Source organism: Ictalurus punctatus, chromosome 2, assembly GCF_001660625.3.
Source record: "Ictalurus punctatus breed USDA103 chromosome 2, Coco_2.0, whole genome shotgun sequence".
NCBI classification, from domain to species: domain Eukaryota; kingdom Metazoa; phylum Chordata; class Actinopteri; order Siluriformes; family Ictaluridae; genus Ictalurus; species Ictalurus punctatus.
In genome coordinates this window covers 30,660,706-30,672,366 of record NC_030417.2, presented here as the reverse complement: position 1 = coordinate 30,672,366, position 11,661 = coordinate 30,660,706, and the positions used below count along the sequence as shown (strand labels likewise).

General features: G+C 36.3%; 1 protein-coding gene across 1 annotated transcript; it reads left to right on the top strand.

The window, feature by feature from the left end:
• The first annotated feature begins 481 nt into the window (after positions 1–481).
• cabp5b (calcium binding protein 5b) lies at positions 482–6,211 on the top strand. The gene is made up of 6 exons (XM_017485499.3): positions 482–586; positions 1,185–1,215; positions 3,928–4,071; positions 4,281–4,390; positions 4,539–4,686; positions 6,183–6,211. Exons 1-6 carry the CDS (start codon positions 482–484, stop codon positions 6,209–6,211), a joined length of 567 nt encoding a protein of 188 aa, XP_017340988.1.
• Positions 6,212–11,661: the final 5,450 nt, after the last annotated feature.

Genomic DNA, 11,661 nt, shown 5'->3' with positions numbered 1-11,661 from the left:
CCAAGTTCTGCACAGACAATAAGTGGGAGAATTCTTCACTTACACCGAGGTTGTGAAGAGACAGGTGAGTGACAGGTTTTAAAAAGAAACTCGCAACTTTACAAAGATTATTCTTTGGAAGTATTTCTTTAATATAGCAAATATCACAACATTTTACAAATAATTATGAAATCATCTAGCATTCGATCTGTCCTTGATCATGACATTGTAGGTATTTAATTATCATCTTTGGGCACCATGAATTCATAACATATCATAGTATAGCGCAGTTCTCTATACTGTGAGCAGTATTTATGTAAAGGAGAGAAAGCGTTATTTTCATTTTTTCATTACATTAACACCTCGTGATATTGTCTGCATTAAGATTTCTTTAAAAACTGATTTCCTTTATTTGTTATTAAGTAATTTGTCGTTTCTTTGCGCACAAGATTGCTGGCCAAGTTTTACTCATAATCCTACCAAAGACTGCAACAGTATCCATATGGAAGCACAGCCGTACATGTTCACACACTCGCTTTCTCAGGGCCAGGAGGAGTCACGTGTGTGTCTAGGTCCAGCTTGCATCTTTCTGAGAGGGAAGAACATTGTAAGTATGTATGTCTATGCTCAGTTTTATCATTTGTGGGGGCCGAACATTTCTGCGCATGTACTTGTGTGCCTGTCTGTCTGTGTGCATCAGGCTGTACTACTGTATGTCTCTGTCTCTTGTCACATCCAGAACTGGTGATTAGAGCACACTTTTGCTATAATATAATATAATCTCTGGATTCTTTTCAATCACTTTATTTTGCAAGGTTCCTTCAGCCTGCACTTTTAATATCAATCTGCAGTCAATTAACATTCTTGCCTTTCTGTAATTTTCTGAATTGCTAGTTAATCGATATTAATGTCCCTCATTGTGGCTCGAATGTGATGGGGTGGGACAACACATGGTTATTCACATGTCACATTATACAGAGCCAAAGAGTAATTTTGAAAATGAGTCTATATGATTTTCCTTCAGTTAATCAACTGATTTTGCTGGTAGAAATATGCCAGCTGTATTTGTGTTTATTCACTCTGTGTGTGTGTGTGTGTGTGTGTGTGTGTGTGTGTGTGTGTGTGTGTGTGTGTGTGTGTGTGTGTGTGTGTTTTATGTATAACAGAATCAGCAAACTGAATGTTGCCTGTGAATTGCCTTACAGGAGCGGAAACTTGTAGCTGAAGAGATAGAAGGTAGCACATTTCTCCAGGGCTGGGAGGGTTACTTTCAAAATGTATTCCATTACAGTTACAAATTTCTTCTTTAAAAATGCAATCAGTAACGTAATCCGAGTATCACAATATGAAAGTCATGTAATCTAATTATTTTTTGGATTAGTTCAAGGTCACATATGTAAATAAAGTCAAGAGAAAAGCAATATGATCTAAAATACTATTGTTTAGAGCTTATTTTAGAGCTTAACATGTTCAATGTTTGGATTTGTTTTAATGAAATAAATAAATAAAAGATCACTGTCCTTGATGCAGGTAACGTTACTTCACAAAAGATAGGGTGACCATGTTCTGGTTTTCCAAAAATCTTGTTTGAATGCAGACTTTAATACAGTGAAAAAGATACACTATTAGCATCACATAAATACAATATATTTAAATAAAATTGTTTTCGCTCTGCCCACATTTTTTCCTACATTCTTTTGAATGTCCGTGGAAAATAAAATATCAGATGCCACGAGTGTACCTTCTGCCATCATTTACACATTTGAATGGCCATGTAATATGAAGTAATATGTGAACATGTCATTAAAAATGACCTTATAAGGCCATGGGCATTGTCTCGACTCAGGACAGCTGTCATTTGCTGCTATTGTCAAGTAACTGTTTGATGTCATAAATAGCAACGCTTCACCTTCGCGCGCTCGCTGAGAGTAGGTTGAGAGGCAGGAATTTGGCCAATAGTTCCTGCAGGCCTTTTATAATCGATCAATCATAGTTCGAGAAGGTGGGAATTACAGAGCGGGATTAAAGCAATGCAAACATGTGCACACATGATACAGTATTAAACCATAAGCACATCATAATGAAACTAAAGCTTAATCCTGGACATTGTCTCAGATTTAGAAATCCCGGCCGGACGCTTTTTTAAAGTCTGAAAAAGAGGACATGTCCGGGAAAAATAGGACATACGGTCACCCTGACAAAAACATTTCAGAGAACAATGTGTGTTCATTTCTACCAAATTAACTTTGCGCAATATTTATTTGCTTATGCACCAGGAGGTTGCTCATGTGAGTCATGACTGGCGAAAGAGAACCAGAACTATAATCAAGCAGCTGTCTATATTATCTCAAAATATTTTTTGTGTTTTAAATGAAAAAAATTGTAATCCTGATAGTATTCCCATTTTTTACAAAATGTACCTGTAATCAGATTTTTTTGACGTAACTGTAATGGATTACACTTACCAGTTTTTTGTTTCCTGATTACATAACGCCATTACATGTATTCCTTTACTCCCAAAGTCTGCATTTCTCTTACTGTCACTTGCATAGTCCTTTTTTTAGTACTATATACAGCATGATCCTCTTGAAGGAATACTGTGCAATCTCTATCCACTTCACCTGTAGCATGTGCAATTACCACAGATAATATATTTGACACTCTAAATTCACTTATAATGGAAACCAAACAGCAGGCTGTCAATAAACATATAAAATGTATGACTATATATACACTCTCCAGCCACTTTATTAGGAACATCTGTACACCTGCTCTTTTACGCAATTATCCATCCAGCCAATCATGTGGCAGCAGCACAATGCATAAAATCATGCAGATACAGGTCAAGAGCTTCAGTTAATGTTCACATCAAACATCACACTGCGGGGAAAAGTGTGATCTCGGTGACTTTAACCGTGGTATGGATGTTGGTGCCAGATAGGCTGGTATGAGTATTTCATAAACTGCTGATCTCCTGGGATTTTCACACACAGCAGTCTCCAAAGTTTACCCAGAATGGTGTGAAAAACACAAAACATTGTGTGACTGACAGTTCTGTGAGTGGAAACCCTTTGTTAATAAGAGAGGTCAGAGGAAAAGGGCCTCAAAAGCATCTCAGCATGCACAAAACATCAAACCTTGAGGTGGATGGGTTACAACAGCAGAAGACCACAGTGGGTTCTACTCTTGTCAAGAACAGAAATCTGAGGCTATCATGGGCACAGGCTTACCCAAAGACCAGGTGATTTTTATTTTTCTAATCTTCAACTGTCAGGTTTAGGTGAGTCTGTGCTCATGATAGCCTAAGATTCCTGTTCTTGGATACCAAGGCATGGATATCCAGGAATGGAAACCAATGTGGTCTTCTGCTGGATGTAGCCCATCCAACAGCCTTGCCACGATCCAAGTCACAATTAATCTTCGTTTTAATGTTTGATATGAACATTAACTGCAGATCTTGACTTGTATCTGGATGACTTTATGTATTGTGCTGCTGCCTGATTGGTTGATTAGATACCTGCATGAATGTGCAGCTGTACAGGTGTTCCTAATAAAGTGGACGCTGAGTGTACATCTTACTGAAGGTTGGGTATCCATGCATCAGACTGTCAGACAACTATGTTGGTAACACATATCTACACATTTATTTTTGTTTAAAAGGTAGTTCAATCCTGAAGGGTTTGAGCTAATGTCACGAATACTTTTCACTAAAAACTTACAAAAATGCCTTTCGTATGTTCCGTATTTATTTACGGAATTCCGCAACTGCTGTTAGACTTGCATTATAAGTAAATGTAAATATAAGTAAACAGGTTTTCTGTTCTCTTCTCAGTACCGGGGAAACTTGTCCAGTGTGGTAATCCCACATAAATAACTGATCTGGTGAATAGAGATTAGGTTGACAAATGCTTCAGTATTTCTTTAACTGTGCGTGTATGTATGACTCAGAATTGCGACAGGCCTTTATTGAGTTTGATAAGGATAAGGATGGGCTCATCAACTGTAAAGACTTGGGCAACCTGATGCGGACAATGGGATACATGCCCACTGAGATGGAGCTGATCGAACTCAGCCAGAACATCAATATGAACCGTAAGATACAATGAAATATCCAGTGTCTGGGTGTGTTTTGATTTCTACATGCTTATTTCACTTTCATATACCGCAACATTGTTTACCTTATGTGAACTGTTAGATACCTGAAGTTCAGTTGATTCTAATGTGTATCTTCTTTATTACATCATATAATAAATGCATATTTTAGTTTGTACAAAACTCTCACTCTCTATCTCTGGTGCTAGTTGGAGGCCAAGTAGATTTTGAGGATTTTGTGGAAATTATGGCTCCTAAGCTCTTAGCAGAGACGGCTGGAATGATTGGCCTAAAGGAGCTAAAGGAAGCATTCAGAGAGGTGAGAGGTCATTACATCCAGAACCAACCTGAATATTCAGCACTATCTCACTAGTTCTTTGAGAAAGCCTGCTAACAGAGCATATTTCCCACTTGTGTGTGTGTGTGTGTGTGTGTGTGTGTGTGTGTGTGTGTGTGTGTGTGTGTAGTTTGACATGGACGGTGATGGCGCCATCACTATTGAGGAGCTAAGGCATGCTATGGAAAAGCTGCTTGGGGAAAACACTAACAGGAAAGAGATTGAGGCTGTGGTGAGAGAGGCTGACAATAATGGAGATGGTACAGTGGACTTTGAAGGTGAGCGTTTCACTCACACTCACAAGACAAACTGGACAAAATGACTATATAAATTGAACAGTACCGTACACACAGTGCTTCATATTTTACACTCAAACATTTGAAGATATTATTTTTCCTTTTTCCCTACTAAAAATACATTTTCATTAAAAAGATTTTTAACTTTGAAACCATAGTATATTATTTAAGACACAGGTCAAGCCAAGCTGACACTGAAACCTCATTTATGAAGCATTCATACCAGGGCTGTGAAGAGACCCTTAGAGGTGTCTCTTTTAAAAGGAGCACACGTATAAAGAGTTTATAATGCCAACTATCTAATTCAGCATAACTGTCTTTAAAAAAAAAAAAAGCAACCAATATTCGAACAGAACAGAACAAACCACACCATATTGTAAAATTAGATTATTGGGCATTTATCAAATGATGTAATACATTTTTTATAACTTGAACAAATAATTACAGAGATAATATTTATTCGTTCATTATTCATTAAGAGACAAACATTACACACGTAATAAAATGCAGTTTAAATTTACATTTTGTAGATTTAAAACAAAAAATTATATCTATAAAACTTAGACAGTATACTGAAAGCATTTTACTGCTGAACACATATGCATTAAAAATCAATCAAGATGGATTTAATTAGCCAGCTCTGATTTACCCAAAACACACAGGGGAAGTGTCACGTAACTGTCAGGAATGGGAAGTGCATAGCCTCCTGCTCTGCTGTATAATGTGCAATATCTGTAAATACAATACGACAACAAACATGCAGTCGTGTGGGCCGAGGGTTATGACCTGTAGCCCAACAGCAGGTCACATGATCTAAACTGTCAGACAACAGCTAGGGCTTTTTGTTTGTTTTTAGTGAAATTATCATTAATCTAAACTCTTTTTGCTGAAATATATGTTTAAAAACTCTTTCAAAAAGAGCACAGCAGATGTGAATTGACAAAGAGGCAAATGTCAAAATATCATTGAATGCATGGTACAATCTTTAATTAACCCTTTTGTGCATGATCAAGGATTTCTTTTTCTCTGTGTGTTTTTACTTTTCTTTAGGCATAAACAATAGTTTTACTTTCATTTTATTTTTACATACATACCTTTTTCAAAAAGGTATTGAAGTGTCCACTCTAGTGGACTACATGCGTTCAAATGAAGAATTAGTGTCCACTCTAGTGGCTGTGATGCAGTTATTCTATTGAAATCCTTGCAATAGCCAAAAAAAAAAAATATTTTATTTGAATAGCTGTCCACTGTAGTGACCCTTATGCATGAAAGGGTTCATTTTACTGTGTGTGTTTCAAAAAGTAGCTGCATGCATTAATGAATACATTGCTAAGAGATGAAGCGCTTACCAAATAATAAAGAAGACTTTTCATTTTTCTACACCAAGACAGATTCTGCAATCGAATATATCTAACCATAAAGATCCTCTATTGTCTATATGACTCTGTAACATGTAACATTGGTCTCTCTTCTTTCAGAATTTGTCAGAATGATGTCACGAGATTAAAAAATGAAGAAATTGAAGCGGATTTGAATGAAGAGGTTTTAACAGAACAGATGAAGAAAAGCAACACAAATGCTATCAGACAAATAGCACTGCTCATCTTGGGTCTCATTTATCGCGCTGGATGCGAACAGATTTTATTCATAAATCATACGTGTGAGCGTTTACACAAGAATGTTGGTATTCATAAAAATCCTACTCATGTTTCTGAGTTTGTGTGAATTTTCACATAAGAAGACTAACTTATGTAAACCTCAACTTGATCGACTTTAAATCATATCAATTGCATGGATTACTACACTACATTACATACTACACGTTTGTATGCATTTTATGTACATGTAGGCTATACTGCTGAGTTTAAATTAAGACACATAAAACAATAAAGCATTCAATTATGGTTATGATTATTAGGACAGGACGGTATAGCTGTAAGATGTAAACAAATACCTCAGCTGACAGAAAATATGGTGCTCACTTATTATTATTATTAATATTATTTATTATTAAATATTTAATATTTTTATTGGCATAGAAGTGAGTCAAAATAACATCCTTTCATTTTATCAATATATTTTACATTTTATCAATATATCATATACTGTATCTGTCTTATAAAGAAGTTGATGTTGCATTTCTTTTCAAAGACATTAAACAATGTTTAATTTCAGTGCTGGGCCTCACAAATGTGCCTTTTTATATTTTACAAAGCTTATACACTCGAAAAGGAAACAGAACTTTTTTCCTTGAATTTTCTTTGAACGAAACGGGGATTAAAATATTACATAACCAGGATGAACTAAATCATCATAATCAGACTGCAAGACCAATAGACCAAAAAAAACAACAACAACAAAAAAAACCTAATAATTATAAAAATTCACTGGAAGGGATATCTGTGACAGTTCCTATGTAATGAGTCGTAATAAAATAGAACATTCTATATTAAGTTAGAGGATTCATCCTGATTTGGAGCGATTAAGCACCCACTCCCTTCCACTGAATGAATTACGTCTGGGGTTGCTAAATCTAAATCAGTAGCTGACAGCTGTGCACCCTTGAATTATTTGTACGAATTAGGATTAATCCCTAATTTTAACAAATACCGTTCTGTTTCAGAAAGCATGTGAAGTTACAGGGACAGAAGTGGAGGTCAGGAGTTAAGGGTGAGACTCAGAGATTGATAGATAGACTCCTATTTACATTATTCATTTGGCAGACAGGCTGTGGGCAGAAAATGCTTCTCGTAACCAGCCTACATGCCTTTTGAACCAGAAGTGATTCTGTTGTAACTTGTTAATGTGTTATAGTGCAAAAAAAGTTAGCTTTCATAACACAATTATATATATATATATATATATATATATATATATATATATATATATATATATATATATATATATATATATATATATATATATAAACTGTTTAGGCTAGAATACGCTCTGATTCTCTAAACATTTAATTTAGCTTTAGCGCTACAGTCTTATAGCTTCATTATATGGCCAAATGTTTGTGGACACCTCGCTACCATACCCATATGTAGTTCTTGCCCAAACTATTGCCACAAAGTTGGAAGCACACAATTGTATAGGATGTCTTTGTATGCTGTAGTATTACAGTTTCCATTCGCTGGAACTAAGAGGCCCAAACCTGTTCCAGAATGACAGTGCTCCTGTGCACAAAGCGAGCTCCATGAAGACATGGTTTGCCAAAGTTGGTGTGGAAGAACTTGAGTGATCTGCACAGAGCCCTGACCTCAACCCCACAGCCATGTTCCAAACCATACACCTGAGAGCTGCACAAAGCACCACAGAGAGCACATACAGCTACACTACAGCCCTACATGAACAACGTATTGAATCAAGTTAACCTACTTGCTGACAAATGATTGATCACTTCCAGATGATCATCATAAGCTGTCAGCTTGAAAATTCAGTTTACAGAAAAGGAAACAAATGTTAACCCAGTCCAGTGTGATAGATGATACTCACCATAATGAACTAGCTAGTGTGACATTCACACTAGCTAGAGTAATAATTAGAGGTAGGAACTAAAGTTGTGAACTGAAGAAATGTCAACCTACTCGATCGGTCTGAGGAATCATTCGACCAATCATTTGGATTTATCACTCAGCCACATCATACCAAATTTGCAAAGAATTGAGAAAATCTCTACTCAAATTGGCTCATCATGCTGTCACTTTGTTGCTTGACACTGAAACTGCGGCTCCATGTCACACATGTACATAGAAAATGAATGACCGTCTGTCACTTTGTTTGCTTGCTGGTCTGAATGTAATCTCAGCTTGCTGGTAGGAAGAAGAGTTTGAAGCATAAAAATAATATGGATGCAATGGCACTGCTTATTCTAAATACAATTGGTTAAAGTTAAGATGCGTCAGTGTAGGACATTTATCATGCAGTTCTGTTCTATGAATTATTCCTAGACTTCCTAGTTTATTCCTAGAATTAATCAAATATATCTCCATACGCTTTCCCACCAGCTCCAGATATATTAGTGAGTTGAGGCCTCTCTCACCCATATACACAGTTTATCCAGTTCATAAAAGTCAAATTACCATCATTTTACATTTATATGAAGATGCACATGGCATATGTGTGTGGATCAGAGTGGATTAACTGACATACATCAACGTGCATGCATAAAGGATGACATCAGGAACATGCATTTCTTTGTCCTAATGTTGGAAAATTGGGTCATAACTTTGGGTATTTCCCAATATACATCAGCTCCACAATTATTAGCACCCAGGAAAATGTGCAAAAAATATATATGTATGTAATCAAATATACATAAAAACAACTGGTGGTATTTTAATCATATAGCTAGAGATGTTGTATAATAAAATGTTTTCTCAACTGGTGTATCTTTTTCTACAGAATGCTGGTTTCAAAATTATTCACACCCCTCTCAGATAGCATTTGGTGAAACCTCTCCTGGAGAGAATAACAGCCCTGAGCCTATTTCTGTAATGTTTAACATTTGTAGACTTACAGCCTTTTCGATCTCATTTATATTTCCAGTCTTATGCATGTAGATGCTCTCTTCAATTCAAGGTTTGGGTACAATGACTTAGTTGCCCTTTGCAAAATTTTGATTTCTGCCTGATAAGGTTATGATGACCTCAACTTTTTGTTGTTTCTCTGCAACAAAGCCAAAAAAATATCAGACATGCATAAAGGTAAAAATCATTTATAAAGCACCTTGCATTAATAGAATGCAGTTTAAATCAATGCAATGAATTTAAACGTCTGGTAATGTAATAGAATAAAACGAGTAAAATAAAAAGAAAAAATATATATTTTATTTTATCTCTTACAAAGCCCCGCAGTAATGGAACAGTCTTCCAATTAGTGTTTGGGACTCAGACACAGTCTCGGTGTTTAAGTCTAGGCTGAAAACATATTTGCTTACTCAAGCTTACCATGAATAGACTTTCATTTACACAAAGTACACAGTCTTATCCATTAAGGGATAGTAAGCATACCTAAAAATCTCTCCCTCTCTTTACCTCCCTCTATCTCTCTCCTTCTGTCGAGCCACACATGATTATATGGAGATACCAGTGACCCTTTCTGCTCTCCGGACCTGCCTGATCCATTCTGATGCCCTACATCTGTATGGAGCTCTCATCAACTGGAGGCTACATCCTGGAGATTGCTTAGGATGGTACCGCTTGAAGTCCCATGAAATGGTTTTAGACCTCAATTCCACATGAACATTCTCACTGTGGTTGCTGGGATAAAAACCATAATGAACTTTCTTTTACTTTCACACCATCCGTTGTTACCCAGATGAGGACGGGTTCCCTTCTGAGTCTGGTTCCTCTCAAGGTTTCTTAGGCATATCATCTTAGGGAGTTTTTGCTCGCCACCATCACCACCGGCAAGCTCATTAGGGATAAATTCACACACTTAAAATCTGTATCCTGTGTCCTGAATGCCTTTGACGAAAGAAGAACGTATTGAAATCATTCTCATGGCTGGATCGGCAAGCTGTCTCAAGATTGCATTGGACATCTAATTACATGCGTAACACCAGATGTGTTAACACGAGTTCATGAGTGGGAGAGACGACTCCATGTGTGTTCTTCTTTAAATAATAATAAAATTAATTTCTGTGGTATAGGATGAATAAAAGGTCAAGGTACATGCTATTATAATTAAATCAACTGTGAGGTGGTAACAGTAGCTTGGCATAACGTCGGAGAACGTTACACCATCCCATGGCTGTTGTTATATATATATATATATATCATAACAAACCCTGCAAACTGACTTACACACCCTCCAGTATAGGCAGCTGGTCCACTCAGAGGGCACAAGACCTGACAGACACGTGCCAGAATATTGGGTTGGATTAAAAACATCTGCCACAGACCATAGACCTGTTCTGTGAATGCCATCTGAAGTGAGCCAAACCTTAATCTTGTTTAATCGGGCATTATAATAAGCACAAAATCCCTGTTAATATTTCCCCAAAATCTGCAGATCCTCATGTGATGCCAGCAGGTAGTGATTGCAGGCGTGTGCGTGTGTCTGAGTGTGTTCTTTGTGTAACGTAGCTAAGGGAAAAAAATGTATAATTTAAAGACTAAAGCAAAGCATTAAACAGGATTATTTATAAAACTTTGTCCTGTCCTGAGTAGTATTCTCAAATCAACGCTGTTACCATATTTAACAACCTGTTACAAAATGCATCAAAATATAATGTACACTAATGTCTGTAGTATCTTAATACTGGCATATAGCTCACTGTTTTTTATTTCTAATCTGTCTTCTGTGGAAAAGATAACTAAAGCTAGATAATCATCTTCAACCTACTGGTTCCAGTAATAGGTATGGTAATCCAGTATGGTACCTTGATAGAGGATGTTGGCCCGTCATCTTCTCTACTGAACAGTTTTAGTATATATACACAGGTGCATCTCAAAAAATTGTATATAATGGAAAAGTTCATTTTTTTCTGTAATTTAATTCTATTATATTCTAGCTTCATTACACAAATTAAGACTTTTTGTTTGTTTTTATTATTTTGATAATTACAGCTTACATCCTCTGTGTTACAGCTCATGGAAATAAAATGAAAAAATCCAGTATCTCAAAATATTCAAATAAAGAATTTATAATACAGATATGTTGACCTTCTGAAAAGTATGTTCAGTTATGCACTCAATACTTGGTCGGAGCACCTTTTGCACAAGTTACTGTATCAGTGTGGTGTGGCATGGAGTTGATCAGCCTGTGGCACTGCTCAGGTGCTCTGGAAGTCCAGGTTGCTTTGATAGCGGCCTTCAGCTCGTCTGTATTGTTGGGTCTGGTGTCTGTCATAGATTCTCTATGGGGTTCAGGTCAGCTGAGATTATATATATATATATATATATATATATATATATATATATATATATATATATATATATATAATTTATT

What these genes read in the sequence shown, in the direction of transcription:
- cabp5b (XM_017485499.3), top strand. Translation starts at nt 482, where the DNA reads ATGGAAGCACAGCCGTACATGTTCACACACTCGCTTTCTCAGGGCCAG. An exon ending in TAAAGGAAGCATTCAGAGAG is followed by an intron (nt 4,391 to 4,538) that starts GTGAGAGGTCAT and finishes GTGTGTGTGTAG; the next exon opens with TTTGACATGGACGGTGATGG. An exon ending in TGGTACAGTGGACTTTGAAG is followed by an intron (nt 4,687 to 6,182) that starts GTGAGCGTTTCA and finishes CTCTTCTTTCAG; the next exon opens with AATTTGTCAGAATGATGTCA.